The sequence below is a fragment of the Poecilia reticulata genome, linkage group LG1 (genome assembly GCF_000633615.1).
Source record: "Poecilia reticulata strain Guanapo linkage group LG1, Guppy_female_1.0+MT, whole genome shotgun sequence".
NCBI lineage: Eukaryota > Metazoa > Chordata > Actinopteri > Cyprinodontiformes > Poeciliidae > Poecilia > Poecilia reticulata.
In genome coordinates this window covers 2676087-2693312 of record NC_024331.1, presented here as the reverse complement: position 1 = coordinate 2693312, position 17226 = coordinate 2676087, and the positions used below count along the sequence as shown (strand labels likewise).

At 40.1% G+C, this 17226-nt stretch overlaps 1 protein-coding gene across 2 annotated transcripts in view; it reads left to right on the top strand.

The window, feature by feature from the left end:
- tll1 (tolloid-like 1) overlaps nucleotides 1-17226 on the top strand; it is a 55149-nt gene that overhangs the window by 2818 nt on the left and 35105 nt on the right. Inside the window, exon 2 of one of the 2 annotated variants that reach the window (XM_008403067.2) lies at nucleotides 296-712. In XM_008403067.2, the coding sequence (XP_008401289.1) occupies nucleotides 532-712 (181 nt within the window). In that variant the 5' untranslated portion in view covers nucleotides 296-531. Of the gene's footprint in view, nucleotides 1-107; nucleotides 713-17226 lie in introns of those variants that run through there. The other variant, XM_008403001.2, reaches the window with a different exon arrangement.

Here is a 17226-nt window from a genome sequence, read left to right as displayed (position 1 = left end):
GTGTGTGTGTGCGTGTGTGTGTGTGTGTGTGTGTGTGTGTGTGTGTGTGTGTGTGTGTGTGTGTGTGTGTGTGTGTGTGTGTGAGGGCGGTGCGCTGACAGCCTGAGAGAGACAGCAGAGGCTGAACCCCAGAGACGGAGCGACATCAGTGCTGAGCAGGCTGGGAATTATGCGACGCGGATGCGTCCAGTCCTGTGTCCGCGCAGCAGAGAGACACCGCGGCGCGTTTTTACGCTCAGAGGCCGCCTCGTCCTCACCACCTCACCGCCGTTCTCTTTTCTTTCTCCCGCTCCAGTCTCACCTGCGAAGCCCCGACGGAGGACCGCGGAGCTCCTCGGCGCTGAGCGACTCACGGATGCTCCGGTTAGCCATGAAGACGCGCGAGGCGCAGTAACTCCTCGCCACGCGACCATCACCATGACCCTTTAAAGTCCCGCCGTCCATCTCCAAGCAGCAGAGACGAACAGAGAGGCCTTTAAAAAAAAAAAAAAAAAAAATTCTTTCATTTTTTTTGTTCCCTTCAGTCCGCAGATGGACCGAGTGCCCTTGGCACTGGCCGCTAAGATGCACTGGATCACGCTGATGCTTGCGGGCTTGACTTTCTGGGGGAAACTTTCTATTTCTAACTGTTTCGACTACGAGGAGCCCGGATTTGATTATTATGAAGAGGAAAAAGTGGAGAGCATCGACTACAAGGACCCGTGCAAAGCTGGTGAGTCAAATTTCCAACTTTGATTCAGTTTTTTTTTTTTTTTTTTTAACGTTTCAGTGATGACATGAATAATTATCCTCTGCGTGTGGGCACAGTGATCCTCTCACACATCTGGCTCCTATCAGGCACGTGTATGTGTGCATGAGCAATGACAGTCCGCGTGCGTCTGTGCGCTCGTGCCCAGATGATCCTTTTCAGGCAGTTTTTCGTGGCGGGATGAGACCCGCAGCCAGCAGATCCCGCTGCGGGGCCCCGCCGCGGATCAGCCTCGAGGCGCGATGCTTGTGACCCGCGCGCCGCTCTCAGATCAGATCAGAAGCCAAAGTCATGCTGAGTTCTGAGACGTGGTCGGGAAAAGCGGCTCCAGAGCGGTTTCAGCGTGTGTGCAGATGAGAAACAGCTGGAAATCCAGTGTAGCATCAGGCGCTGCTGTCTTCCTCACTTTAGCTCTTGAACAAATTATGCGAAAAATAATTTAGCGGCAGACTTGGAGCAACTTTGAGTAAAGCATGTTTGATGGAAAGCCGCCATGGAAGAGGTTTATGTGACCATAAAATAATTAAGCCGTCACCAGGTTCAGTTCATTTTCAGTGAAACCTTGCTACCTGTTTAAGCAGAGCTGCGCTGTTACAAGGCGAATTTTAAAGTTTCCACGATGTTTTACCGATCCACTATTTCACTTCCGATACCGATACAGATTTCTGAAGATTAGTATTGCTGATACAGATCCATTACAGAAAATACACAAAAAAACTGTGCTGAATTGACTTAAAACGTTTGTTTTTTTTACACAGACATGTACTTAACAATTTTTTGAAAGCTCTGCACCAGTACACACTTAAATTCACCAATAGCTCCACAAGCGTGGTCAGACCTGTAGAAACAACACAACTGTAATTTGTTAAGTCAGTTCAATTAGGAGTAGAACAGCCAACGTAAAATAAGTAATAAATAAACTTAAAATGACAATAACAATAGGTTGGCTATGTTGGTCAAACCTGTAAAAAATAAACCATCTTTCAAATTGCACTCAGAAAGTGCAATTAGGGATTCTAAATGTAATTTCAAATAAATAATAAAGCATGATGTCACTCAGAGCACAAAGCACAGAATTAGACTGACTAGTTATAGCCTTATGGATCAGGCACACTGTCACCAATACCTCATCTAAAATTATGTTCAATATCTGCACTGATGTGGATATTAAAATCGGATCGACGTATCTAAGTGGAGATGCTTATGCTACACCATTTTACAACACGTAAAAACAAATAAAAATTTATTTTCTCTGTCAAATTGTATGGTAATAAAGTAAATTTTATCATAAGAAATCATCAAGAAAAAAATAGAAAAGGATGATTAACTTGTTAAAGGGACAGTGTTATGTAAAATTGACTTTTATGAGCTTTACATCATGTGATGATGTTATTCCCTCATCAAAAACACACCTGAAGTGTTGCTTTGATTCTTTCATGGATGTTTGATAAATCCTCTAATCTCTCATGAGATTGAGATGTGTAAAACTCCTGGGTAAGCCTAACTCTGCCTTCTAGGACAAAGTTGCAGCTTCCAAGTTTCCTAGTTTCCACCTCATATAGCAGCCCTCCCCCCTGACTCCTCCACTCAGCTCCTTCAGACTAGCCAGCAGCAATTAGCAAACACCTGGAGGAACTGCATCTGTTGTGCTCGTTATAGGAGCTGCTACCCTGTGCAATGCTGGTAAAAACATTGTTAAAGGGTTAATAAAGGAACCATGTGATGACTTCCTGGAGGCAAAGTTTTAGATAGAGCAGGAGTTTTTAAAGAGACAGAAACCTAATTTTAAAGCGTTATATTTCAAAGTAAAAATTCTTTAAAGTCATTTTTTTAAACAGCTGAAGATGACGTAGTTACTTGATTGTGGTATAAAATGGCACTTTGTGCCTAGAAAACATATTACGGCTCCTTTAATAACAATAATTAGGCTTATGATTAAATCTAAATCTTGAAAGGGTTCTTGTGAAAAGGTGAACGTTTATCATCTGTTATGAAATAACAGCAGATGATAAATAGCGATTGTTGTCTGAAGTCCAGATTTATGTTTTTGTGTGATTTATTAGTGGTTTGGTCATGTTTTCTGTGATGACACAAACATGAACTCCACCCAGAGTGCTGACCATCTGTGAGCTGATCCCCATGCATTCCCCTCATACCAAATATACAGAGCTCACAACCCTGTGTGTGTTTTGATGTGTAAATTGCACAGATCTGTGTAGAAGTGATTGCTTCTCGCCGCTCTGTGGCTTTACGCTGCACTAAAAACAAACACTTTGTGTTGTGTGAGTGTGTCTGGATGGAAGCCCAGAAGGTCCACATGGGTTTGACTGCTTGAGCAAGTTCTGTAGGTTAAAATAACCGAGTGAAAAGCAAGTGACCAATGTGTTTATTTGCAGAAAATGTACATGACATAAAGAATTTATTAAACTCACTGCGTCTAGATTCACTGCAGAAAACTGAAAATAGTCGAACGACTATCCGATTTCCTGGAGCTAAAAATTCCATGTTTGCCTTTGATATTAACATCAAACTGTTTCATTAAATTATTCACAATAATTTATTGGCTGTAGGTAATAAATTACCTAAAGCAAAGTTTATTTCTATGACACACTTTGTCTTGTGTCATCAACAGACATTTCTGGAATATTTTAGGCATCGAATCAGATGGATTTGAATGTGCCTGTATGATAGCGTTGTATTAAATGCAGTGATTTCATGTTCCTGGATATGAAATTCTTCAAACTTTCTTAGCATATGATTCAGAGATAAAGACAAACAGTTATGTTCTTAGTACAACAGAACAAATTTTTGATTGGACTGCAGGGAAGAAAAATCACCTGTTGATCATTACTGGCTGACAACAATCATCCCGATTTCCCTTTCAATGGCAGACTATTTAGAGTTAATTACCTTGCTCAGAGGCACATCAGAATGAGGCAGGAGGAACCCACAACGTTCAGATTTCAGCTCGTTCCAGTGATCCCCAGGCAGGAAGTCATCACAACATGGCTCCTCTATTAACCCTTTAACAATGTTTTTTTTTTTTTTTTTACCAGCGTTGCTCTGAGAAGTAGCTCCTTTAATGAGCTCAGCTGATGCTCAGTTCCACCAGGTGTTTGCTAATTGCTGCTGGCTAGTCTGAAGGAGCTGAGTGAGAAAGTCGTAGAGGAGGGCCGCTGCTTGAGGCGGAAGCTCAGAAACTGCAGCTCCAGGGAGGAATTGCGCCTTGAAGGCAGTGCTAGATCCCACCAAGTATTTTGCACAGCTGAATGGTTGCCATGGGGATTAAAGGATTTCTCAAACATGCATGAATGAATCAAGGCAACACTCCAGGTGTGTTTTTGTTGAGGGGATAACATTATAACATGAGGTGAGGCTCAAAAAAAGTTGATTTTGCATTATACCGTCCCTTTAAGTTATTGTGTAAGCCTCTGTACCTCTGAAGACAAACACATCTTAGAATTTATATGATTTTAGAATCTTGCAGATGCAAAATAAAGTGAAACCTTCCCTCTTGCACACACTTTTGTAGCTTTTTTTTCCGGCCGCAGCTTGGAAGACCTTTAAGCTCAACTCATTCCAGGCCTGACCCTGTGGCATCGTCGTCGGAGTGGTTGGTATTACGCCTCCTGTTTTTGCTGGGAAAMMMMARGGGGGGTTGAGGAGGTTGGGGGGGGGGGGTGTATTTGGCTGTCTGCTTATCTCCTCTGAGTCCCGCGCTGGCAGACAGGGGAACGCGCACTTCCACGTCCTTTGTGAAGCCATTTCCCCACGCGAGCACTCCAACCTGAGCTCGCCCGCGCGCTGGATATGCACGCAGGCAAAGCTCCCTCCATTCACCCTCGCTTATCTCTTCCTGGTTGTCTGCATCCTGCCGCTCAGCTGGAGATGACACACACGCGTGCACACAAACACACACGCTTGCACGCGCACGTGCTCCTTCTTTTACTCAAGAGTCATTCATGCTTCCTTCCAAATCACTGTTCTCATAAAATGCTCACACACACTCGAGTGCAGGCTAAACAAACTTAAGTGTCCAAACGCTGAAAGCTGTTTCTTCAGGAGGGATCCAAGAAAACAAATACGTTTCCTCTTTTTTCCCCCCTAAAGACAACAGTAGTGATCACAGAAGGACGCGATGACACTCTGTGGGTTTTCAGACTTTTTTTTGTGTGTATTAGAATTGGCTTACGTCTCTATGTTGCTGAGACAACAATTCTGGTTTTCCTGAACCGTTTAGTTTAATGTGCCTCTGGATAAGTGACATTGCTCAACTGATTTATGTTTGCTGTATAAAAATGTCCCTTTTCCACATGTCAGCAGTTTATTTGCACCTGTTCAGGATCCAGTTTGAGGTTTTGTAAGCACAAGTTTTTTCTGTCCACAAACTGCACAGCCTTAATGTGGTGCCATGCATCTCTTCTGTTCTCCTTGGCACGTTATTGTGCATGTTGCCTGAAAACAAGAAGATGTATTTTAGTGTCGTGGTTTGTTTTTTTCCGGTTTCGTTTTTGTCTTATGCATCGGGAAGAAAGGTGGAAAATTAACCTGATACTACAGTGCTAGGAGTTATTGTTTACTCTGCAATCACTTTCTCATTTCATTTAAAAAAATGTTTTACTTAATGATCACTCTACCATCCAAGGATGACCGTTTAATTATCTGTCCACAGTCATCGAGTGCCCCCTGCTGGCCATCTAATCATTACCTGAAACAATTAGAAAATAAGGCCAATCCTGGAATGGTAAACCTCTCCAAGGATTCATCATGCTGGGTTGAGTGAGTCCTCATCAATGCTGCATGTCTGCGTAGCATAGCATAAGCTCTTCATTGGAGCTGCAGTTTTTAAGCCTCTGAGCTTCTGCTTCACAGAGCAGCCCCCTTGTTCCCCACTCAGCTCCTTCAGACTAGCTAGCAGCAATTAGCAAACACCTGGTGGAACTGAGCATCTGCTATGCTCTTTATAGGAGCTACTTCAATGCTGGTAAAAATGTTGTTAAAGGGTTAATAGAGGAGCTATGTTGGGATGATTTCCTGAAGGTGGAGTTTCAGAAAAAGCAGGAGTTTTTAAAGAGAGGCCCAATTTCAAAGCGTTAAATTACAAAATTCAATTTCTTTTAAGTCTTATCTGTAACAACAGAAGGTGCTAATGGCACTTTGTGGTTGGAGAATACATAATGAATGTTGCAAATTGTAGAGTAAATTTTGGAATAATTCAAAAAAGACAAAATTTGCAACCTGCATCAATCAGCATCATCCTTGGTTCAAGTTTTTTTTATTCACTTTTGTTTACAACTTTATTCCAATCTACCTCCTCTATTAAAAAACTCGCAGCACTGCTTTACCTTTACAGTCAGGTTTTTGCTACATTTCGTATCTGAATAAAAACAAAGTTTCCACCAATAAGCTTCTATGTTTTATAGTCCATAAGAAGAAAAAGATTGGAATGTGTGAAAGATGAAATTTGCAGGTCAGACCTCAATGAAAAGTGGAAATCTGCATTAGCCAAGAAGAACCTGATTAGCACCAATATTGGTGTCTTCATAAATCTCATTGAGGAAAACAGAAAATGGACTAGAATATAACATAACACATGTTCAATAATCCTCACAGCTGAATGTGAGAAGCAGCTGCCCCTGATGTGGATTTAGCTGAATTAAGGCGACTGAGAATGAGTTTTTCTTGCTGTTTGCAGGGTGATGTACACTGTAGCTGTTCATGTAATCATACACAGTGTGGGGGTGTGTATGTGTGTGTGAGGGAGTCTTGTTAAACTGTCCCATTGCTTGCATTATTACTTAGTTCTTTATTTTGTCGGTGAATGTGTCAGAAAAACAACAGCAAGATGGATTTAACTTCCTGTTTATTGGGTTTCCACAGTTTTTAATTGTCTCAGTTCCAGACTGTGAGACACTGTTGTTCCTCACACTGCAGCAAACTACAATGAGTTACCAGAAGATGCATTTATGTTTCTGTCTCTTCAGTCTGTCTGGTACAGTTCTGAGTTTTATTTTATTAAATTTTTTAAAAGAAGACTTTTTTCCTTCTTTTTTGCACCTATTGAAGTGGATTTTACAGGCAGTTTCAGATGTCTTTTTCTGCTTGTCTGTTTCTTTCAGCTCTTGTTGTTCTCTCATAAAATGGAGCTTCACAGTTGTGGAATAGCTTAAAATTTTCATTACCTCCTCGTGTGTTCGCCCCAGTTTTTGTGCCTGTTCATGCGCAGCGCTCTGAAATGGCACAATTTCCCTACTTCGGTCCCAAAGAGAAAATTCAAAAATTCGCTTACATTTTACAGTTTGATTATATAACGTGGCAGCAAACTGTGGCTACTGTTCCCTTCTTCCGCTCTTCCACGGTAGTGAGGAAGCTGCAGCAATGTGCGGGCTGCACTCTTTAATGTGTGTGTCTGTGAGAGAGCAACTGGTCTCACTCATGTCATATTAAACAGGATTTTCCCGGGCAGAGTGCTGCTGCCACTGAGCTTCCCAAGCCTTCCTCAGGATTCCCGCTCCAGCACAGATGCGGCGAGATCCAACTGTTTGTTCTGGAGCGGAAATTGTTCCGGCGCCGGTGAAGCCGTGAGTCAGCACTGCCAGCATTCTGCCCACCTGCCACGCATTGCTCAATTATTAAAGATGTGGGCGCTTTTGTCACCTCGCTATTCCTGCTGGTATTTATAGCAGCAGAAAATCATTCACCTAAATCCATCAGAGGCGAAGGAAAACCCACTTTCTCTGCACAGCAAAATTCATTTTTATGTGGACTATCAAAGTAATGCAGCTTCATATGAGGAAGATATTTATTTATTTAAAAAAAATTGATTTTGGTACATTTATAATCATCTTCTTTGGCCTTCTCATGCCTCATTTGTGTTTATGGAGTGATTATTTTGCATCGGTTTTAATCCAGATGAATACAAACTAGAATATGCTGCATGTCTATGAACAGACTGCAGGCTCCACATGCCTCAGTTTTAAGTCATTTCAGGTTTGACTGAGTTTTGTACATTTTCATGCTTTTTCTGCTCTGTCTCATTTGCATAATAAACTTTCAAACTTTGGATACGAGTAAACAACTGTATTTTTAAAGAATCAGTATTGTTTAAAATCAACTTTTTTAAGCTTTACATCATGTTGTAATGTTATTCCCACATCAAAAAACATACCAGGAAAGTTGCCTTGATTCTTTCATGTATGTTTGGGAAATCCTTTTATCTCCCGTGGCAACCATTCAGATATGCCAAATATTTGGATGGAACTAGCTCCGCCTTCGAGACGCAGCTCCTCCTCTGAGCTACAGTTACCAAGCCTCCACCTCTGGTAAAAACGTTGTTAAAGACAGTGTTGTAGTACTCGAGGTCGGTCTCGTCTCAGACTCGACAGCATTTGATCTTGGTCTTGTCTCGGTCTCGGGTGCTGAGGACTCGAGCATTTTATTTCAAGACCAGTCAAGACCACAACTGTGAAAATATCACTAAATGTACAGCATAGTTCCATTTTATTTATTAACATCGTTGTTTTCAGTGGATGCAAAACGCACCGATTAAAATCCAAGCGTGTTTCTGTTACTCCCTCTCTCCACCTTTCACGTGGCGCTCCAAGACATGCGCAGTGGTTTTCTCTGAGTGGCAGAAGAGGTCTGTCTAATCGTCAGTAATAGAATAGCGCTGCATAAATCATAAGAAATCCGATGGCTACAGCTACCTCAGCAGCACTTCGCTTTCACAGACGGTGGGGACAACGTCTAACTTTTTTTGTCACTTAGAAAAGAAGCTCAAAGAAAGGTAAGCTCCGTTGACGTGATGTTAGCAAAGCTAGCTGTACAGAGACACATAAGCATTTGTGATGAAAAAAGTTGGCTCACTGCACTTAATTATTGTGCGGAGGTGTTGACTGACTTGTCGCATATTTGGGACAATGCTGTGTCCAAAAGTCTGCAATATAGTGATGTGACATTCAGGAACAGTCCGATTCTTATGAACGGCTCTTTACTTAGAAAATAGGACTGGAGTGTCACTGAGAGCTGTGCTTTTTTCTTGTAATACTCTGCGTACACTGCAGTAGCTATCATTATTTTATTTAATTATGTGCATTGATATTTTTTTAATTAACAAATAAATAAAACACAAGAACAAAAGAGCACACAGAGCATGTGATTGTTTTCGTTCAAAGTGGCAGCTGTAATGTCGGCCATGGTGTCAGTCTACCTGGCTTCATGTAGCCAGAGAGAGGGTGAAAACAGTCACGGTGAGCGCCTTGTGCTTGGTTACTTCTTTGTTGCTCCTTGGTCAGTGTTCATAGTTGAGCGTTATTTACCGTCAGGGCATTGCCTCAATTGCTATGTTTAATGGTGCAGACAGTGATGGTTTCTGACATGAGCAATATGGGCAAACACCCAGGGCGTTAGGAATGGCACAAGACCACCACGGATTGTAGCACAAAGATGGAAGCACTTCATTTTAATATTGGTAAAATTTATTAAGTATTTAATAACTAGGTGTTTTTATGGGAATATGGATCTTTCAGATCAATTTGAGAAGCAATTTTGATCATATTTCACCATTTTATCGTGTCCTGTAGCGCGGGGTGCTGGTCTTGGTCTTGACTCGGCCTCGATTTCCCTCGGTCTTGGTCTCGACTTGGTCTCGGACCCTAAAAGTCTTGGTCTTGTCTCGGTCTCGATACACTCTGGTCTTGGTCTTGTCTTGGTCTCGGGTTAGGTGGTCTTGACCACAACACTGGTTAAAGGGTTAATTGAGGAGCCATGTTGTGATGACTTCATGAGGTTTCAGAAAGAAGGTTTCAGGTTACGTGACTCAAAACAAAAAATAACAAACAGCTTTTATTCAATCCAATGCAAACCTTCCCACCAGTTTAACAAACATAAGTGAAAATAGCCTTGGCTGTTAGGCTTAATTCTATTTCTTCATTTACCCACTTGCACATAGTGTGACTATTACTCACACCCTGACGAAATCAATGGAATTAGAAATCATCTGGTGTTTTGAACCAGAGGAATCTTCACATTGCAGGAAATTAATTCAAGAGTTACACCAGTACTCTGTGTTTTTCTTATTTTTTTTCTGTTTGTAGGTCTAAATATGTATATTATGGGATATACTTGTTGTACTAATGAGCTAATCTTTGTGTAACTGCTCTGCTTGCATTAAGTTTGATGTAGTTTACCATGATAACTCATTTGCAGTGAACAATATCTGACATGACAATGATGTTTAGATCATTCTCATGTGATTTTTTACTTTACTAACATACCTGAAATGTGGTGATAAAAACTTATTTTCACTAAACCTATTTTGGGCCACTGACTACTAGATGTAATCTAGTATTCTTTTAATGTGTTTAACGGTAAATTTTCTGATTATTATTCCATTCTAAATAGTCTCACAGTTTTTTTTTCTAAGAATTTAAAAATTATCTATCAATCTGCATTTGATAGATAATTACTACTTTTCAGTAGTGCCTCCATCCAAAACACACAAATGATTGATTTTGATAAATGTCTACTTTAGGAAATGTGTTGTCAGTTTTAAAGAGCCACAATGTTATTTTGGCTTTAAGTTTAGAAATTAAGAAAAACACAAAACCTTTGCAATAGAATAGATATATTAAAATGTGTGGAAAATTATGTAATAAAAGCAGATAGTTTTCAACATAAAGACATGAAAAATATATACCAAAACTTTTACTATGTTGTGGAAACTCAGTGGAATTAATCTATAAAAACAGTAATCATTTACACTATTAGATATGTATTTTTTTTATCTTTATCAATCTCTGCATCAGAATCTTTGTTTTCAACTAAGAGGCAGCCACAAACAAAACACAAAAGTTACACAGTTAAAACAAAATAACAAGCTATTAAAAACAGATGCACATTATCAAATCAGCCTAAAAACATTTAGTTTGGAGGTAAAATGACTTAATGAGATTTCAGTCAATTTCAAGTTTTTGTTGAATGTTCCAGGGTATGACACCAGAGAAAATATAAACCTTTTTACCAAATTCAGTCCCAGCAAATGAGACAAGAGGAAACAGTAAGTTTGTTCTTTTGCATGTCAAACTGAAGCCCAAGTAATGCCTCATTAATAAAAGTTAACTAATGGAAATTCCTATATTTTATATGTATATGTATATTTCCTTATCATATGAGCCAAACTTATTTGGCATATATTTGTATTTTTTCCATTTATGATCCACTGTGTGTGTTTGCAAACAGACTGTTTGAATCTGAATGTGGTAACACTGCATTGGATTGAATCATGGTAATTTGACTGAATTGGGTTGTACTTTAGAGTTACGTGGGGCCTGCATGGCATTGAAAAGCAGCTTGAGCACCGTTTGTGGAAGTATGGTGCCTTCAAACCTAACTGGGTTCATAAAAACCACCTGCAGGTGGAGAAGTCGACTTCCAGTGGAAAAGCTAAGTCACATTCAGCCTATCTGAGCTGCCTTCTTGCTCTCCACATATCTGTGGCATTGGGCGCTCACAGTGCTTCCTCCCTGTGAATGCTTAGCGTTGGGTTAACTTAACCAGGACATCCGGCACAAACTGCCTCAACATGGTATAGAACAGTGGAATCGTTTTTACTTTGACTTTGATTGATGTTTTTGTTCCTTTTACCCCAAACTTTGGCAACCGCTTGTTTAAACCCGAACACCCGTGACAGGCATACCAGGGAAAACAGTGACTGCTTTGACTGACTTAAGCTCTTAACGGGGAAAACATCTGAGATGTGGGTGGTTCATTTAGCTCTGTTTTAAAAATTGAAGTCACATAAAGGCTGGCAAGTCATTTGATGTTTGCTCAGATCCTTTATTTGCAGGCTATTTTTTTGTGTGCAAAACTTAAAATCTAAGCCAACCACAGCCTCTGTTCATAATGAACCATGCCTTTTTTACAGCCTAATTACCATTTGACGGGAATGAGAGTTTCTTGGGTGGAGCGACAACCTAGAAACCCATTCAGCTGGAAAACATGCCATAGCATTCAAATTCTGAAACCCTAAACTTCCTTCCCTCATTACCACCACCACTTACACAGTCGTGGTACATTATTAAGCCGCGACTGCAGCACCTGATGCTGCCCTACAGAGTTAACGTGGATCAGAACGATTAATTTTAGAGAAAATCCTCAACCGAGGCCCAGATAATCCCTCTTTGAATTTACAGTACGCTCCCAGCTGGAGTTGTATACAATATGAGAAATTCCAAGTGTAAGAGCACGTCCATGAGCACATGTCGCTGCACGTGTACACTCATATTCGCCCACCTGCAGCGTGACCTCATATCTGCTTAATGAGGAGCTCGGCTCCGCAGGACTATGTAATCTCTAATTGTGTGTGTGTTTGTGTGTGCATGTGCGCGTGCGTGTGTGTGTGTGTGTGTGTGTGTGTGTGTTTGTGTGAGATGCTTCCCAGTGTGTCCAATACGAGGGTACACGTCAACTATTACTGTCATGATGTATATGTTTAAAAATGTTTAGAAAACAAGAATGTTTCTCTGGGATCATTCAGATTAGTGTAAGAGCATTAGAAGCTAACACTCAGGTGAATAACTGCTGATTAGATCATGTGTAATTAAGGCCAAAAAGCACCAGTATGCCAGTCTGGTGGTTCAGCATTGGGTATACTGGTATCATTTTGTCTGATAGCAGTAGTTGTAAAAGTTCACTGTGAGGGTTTGAGGAGTCTGTATTGTTCAGAATGTGGGCCCAGTTCAGGATCCCAGTGGTGTTCATCAACACGATGAGGTCATCAGAGGTCTGAACCTCCAGGACTTTAATGCTCTGACTCTCTGTCATCGACAGGCTGTTGAACTGATGGGGTTTGTGCTTTGGAATTTGATTATTGTCTCATATTTTTCATGATGTTTTGAGTAACAGGTTGTTGTAGCTGTTGGATTTCTTCCCTCTACAATGACTTGTATTTTACTAATCTTGTGTCTTCTGCAAACTATCTGATCAGGTTTTCCGCTTATGAGTCTAAACGGAAAGGGCTGAGCACGCGACCTTGTGGTATCTCAGTGCTCAAAGTCAGAGACCCTGCAAAGACTGCTCCTGTTGTGGTTTGGCCAGGTGAAAACGTCTCCAGTATTTTCCAGTCACATAGTGCCATTTTACCACAATCAGGTAGCGATCTTAACTTCAGTTGTTAAAAAAATGCTACATATATCAAATATGACTTGAAAGAAATTTGACTTTGTAATCTAACACCCTGAAATTGGGCCTTTGTCTCTTTAAGAAACTCCTGCTTTTTCTTAAACTCCGCCTTCAGAAAGTCATCACAGAATCGCTCCTCTATTAACCCTTTAACAACGTTTTCACCAGCATTGTTTTGAGAAGTAGCTCCTATCATGAGCTCAGCAGATGCTCAGTTCTACCAGATGTTTGCTAATTGCGACTGGCTAGTTTGAAGGACCTGAGTGAGGCCAGGGCTGCTCTGTGAGGCAGAAGTTTAGAAACTTGGAAATATCAGGATCTCTGTCTCAAAGGCAGAGCTATAGTCCACCCAGGTGTTTTGCACAGCTGAATGGTTGCCATGGGAGACTAAAGGATTTCTTAAACATTCACGAAAGAATCAAGGCAACATGTGTACCTTGTTTCTGATGAGGGAATAACATTATAACTTTATGTAAAGCTCAAAAACGTTTATTTTACATAACACTGCTCCTTTAAGAACTCAGTAGAGGATTGTCTTTTTCTACAGTATCATTATGTTTCCCACCAAAGATAAGATACTAACATCAGTGCATTTGCTCAAAGCTAGATCACATTTAAGACTGATAGAAAGATAAATGACAGATTCACGTTTGAAAGATACGCAGTAAAACTTGTAGAATATCGTAATTTCACCATCAAACAGAATAGATAATGTCTCAATACTTGATTGATCCCAAAGGGAAACCAAAATAACTGGTCTGAAAACTGTTCTGCAAGTTGGAACTGTTTCCTTAGTTCGTGTTTGGTGCATTACTGCATTGGACTGTGTGTGTATATGTGTTTGAATGTGTGTGTTTGCTGCAATGCCTCTCCTGAAGGGCAAACAGTAAGGCCGCGGTCAGCATGATGCAGGTCTCCTGGGAGGGTCTCGGCATTTTTTTTTTTTTACATCGATTCTTTTTCTCCTGCCTCTTATGAGCCGCGCAGTCCTAACTAACCCCTCCTCACCCCAGGCTTGACTTTGGGCTATTTATGGCATCCCTGTGGACTAACAAGACCCCAATCGATGAGCCAAAATTACTATCACAGAGCACCCTCTCTCCTCTCTCTGCATATCTGCTTGTGTCAGCTCTCTTTTTCTGGGAAGCCTTTAATCATTGTAGTTTCCTTTGTTAGGCTGAAATTATATATGAAAAAAATACATATTTAACTTCCACTTCTGTAACAAAGGCATCCTACATTTAGAAACAAATGCAGTGTAAAAATGGTTTGTAATGCAAGGGCAAGACAACCCACTGTACATAAAATAAACCGCATGTCGTTAAATAGGTGCTTCTTTTGTGTTTGTGAAGTTTTGTCATTTTTATGGGTTTTATTTTTGCGTAACAGAAATATTGCTGTGGCAGGAGACACATTAGAGGGAGTGTTAGTTGAAACTGTGACACCACGGGTAAAGCTTAGTGTCATAAATGACAGATGAAACAGGACCATAAAAAATAAGTACTTATATAAAATGGCGCACCCACATAAACCCCCTCAGAATCAAATAAACTGGCTTTGCAGTTCTTAAGTGGCAAAAAATGTCTTAATTTACATTTTTAAAAGATCTTACACAATTAAATGTTCGAGGCTTTTTATTGGATTAGTTATTTTTGGCTTATTTTTATGTAATCGTGGTGATTTAATTAACTGAAATCATCTTTAAGAAGTTTTTGGTTGTGACTAATTTGCTTCATCTGATGCCAGACCTTATACATCAAATGTATCGTGTCTTGCTAGTCAAGTAGTAAAAAGTGAGTTGAAATCATTCAGCAAGTGAGTTTACTCACAAATCCATGCTTTAAAAGTTGAAGGGATTGCTTCTAGCCATTGTTATGAAGTGTCTGCATATATCTAAGATAGCTAATCTAAGTCCAAGGTATTTTAAACCAGGGATGTTCAAATTGCGGCGCAGGGGGCCCTTTGTAGCCCTTTGGAGGATTTTCTTTGGCCTCTTGTTGGTCCACAATTGAAAAATCTTGCAAATTTGCAAATAATTAGAGATTTTTACAGACAAATAAAATAATCTTAAAACAATACATCGTATTTATCTTTAACTAACAATAAGGGGTTTTTTTTTAAATGAGAACAATAAACCACCCAAAAAAATGTAAAAAATATTTACCTGTCATTTAAAACAACTGTTCAAGACTGTGTTTATATTTTGGATTGATAATGATCTTTGCTTTATTAAAATATTGTCTATTTAATATGTTGCTGAAGCAATAAAAACAGTAAATATCTAAAGTAAGAAATCTTTTAATTTTAAAACATGTGGCCTTCACTTTGTCATTTTTTGGCCCTAATGGCAAAAAGTTTAGACACCGCTGTTCTGAACTATACACAAGGTCAGGTAAACTCAGCTACAGTTATATTTTCCATTTTCCTTAATTTGGTACAGGGGAAGTTTGAGAGCACACTTAATACATAACAGTTTTGATAAAGTAAATGTTATGATCAGTTATGTTGTACAACAAAAAGAAAAATCCTCTTTAAATCATCCATGATCTGTAGCTTCTGGGCAGCACAGCCCACGTTTACAGTATTTTGTAAGTCAGTGGTCCCTGTGGTTTGCTCCTGTCTCCTTCAGCACAATGGACTGTAATGAACACAATAGTCTTGTCTTCTCCCCCATTTCCTTCAATAGCTACCCTGATTAACCAAGTGGCAAGCCTCTCCTCAGCTATTGTTAATGTATTAGAGTCTTTAATCCCCATGGAGAGCAATAGTTAAGCTCAGATAGTCATCTACAGATGGTTATCTGTTAGGCATTCACAACAATGTCATCCATATGAACTGCTGTAAATACAGACAAACCAGCTGGATGTTCGACTGATGATCACATGACATTTAGCACTACTTCTGTTTATTCTTAAAGTCCTTTTTTTCTTTTTTGCTTCTTCCTCAAATATATAAAGCAGCTACAGAATTTTAAATATAAAGCAGCTACAGAATTTTTTGGAATATGAAGATCATTTAACTTACCAAGAAAGATCATTCATGTCAAAATGTAATATGATTCCATACTCCTTTTGATACAATCCACTGTCTTTAAATATGGTCTACAAAAACTCTTTTTTGGGTGCATTCACACCAGCCCTGTTTAATCCACTTCAATCAAACTCCAATTCATTTGCCTACAAAGTTCAGTTTGTTTGGGTCGGTGCAACGTTGAACTCTGATGTGGACCATTTTACAAAGAATGAAGTTACATTTATTGTCTTCTTCTGATGCTTTTGTGTCGTTTCCTTCGGAGGTTCTGGAGGAGGGAAACATATTTTTCACGTAGTTTGGATCGTTTGACACAGTGCAGTGTGAAAGTGAACTGCACCAGCTGAAAATGTAACAAATATAGGAATACTATATATGAACTCAAATCACACACAGTCTATCGGACTATCAGGTGCGGAAACACCCATAGACTGCTCTACAGTTTCATTCTTGACAATGATCCAAAAAAGTTGGCACTCTATGATTTTAGGAGTTCCTCCTGTTGTTCCGCTTACTTAAAGTTTCTTTGGGGAAAAACGTGCTTGTCTTTGTGTTGTAATTAAGATTTAGAGTAAGCTAGATTGGGTTTTTATTGTCACTATGTATAAAAAAGGCTGGGCTACTGTTACAGTTCAAGCAGGTCATAATCCAGGGTTCTTCAAATCCAGTGGTAGAGGGCCGGTGTCGAACCACCTGAGTCAACTGGCTGAATCCCCTCCTAAGTGCATGAAGTTCTCCAGAGTTCTGCTCGTTATTTGATTCAGGTGAGTTGAGGAAGAGGCGTATCTAAAGTTACAGAACAGGAGGCTCTCCAGACCCCCAGTGTAATAGTTAACAGGCAAATCTCAAGATACCAAACAGCTGAACTCACAACCTTTTGTGGCAAGAAATGTTCCAACCAATCTCTTTATTGTCCAATTTTGGTGAGCTGGTGTGAATTGTAGCCTCATTTTTCGGTTCTTAGCTGACAGGAGTTCCACTTGATGTGGTCTTCTGCTGCTGTTGGCCATCTGCTTCAAGGTTTGATGTGTCATATGCTCAGAGATGGTATTCTGCATTCTTTTGTTTTAGTGAGTTGTTGTTTGAGCCGCTGTTGCCTGTTTGCAATCTTGTACCAGTCTGCCTGTTCTCCTTTATCCTCTGACGTCCTTCTTCCACACAACTTCGGCTCACTGGATCTGCTTATTCTTTGGGCCTTTCTATGTAAAATCAAGGCCAAGAGATCAGCAGTTTGTGAGCAGCCCATCACCAACAGCCGCATATATATA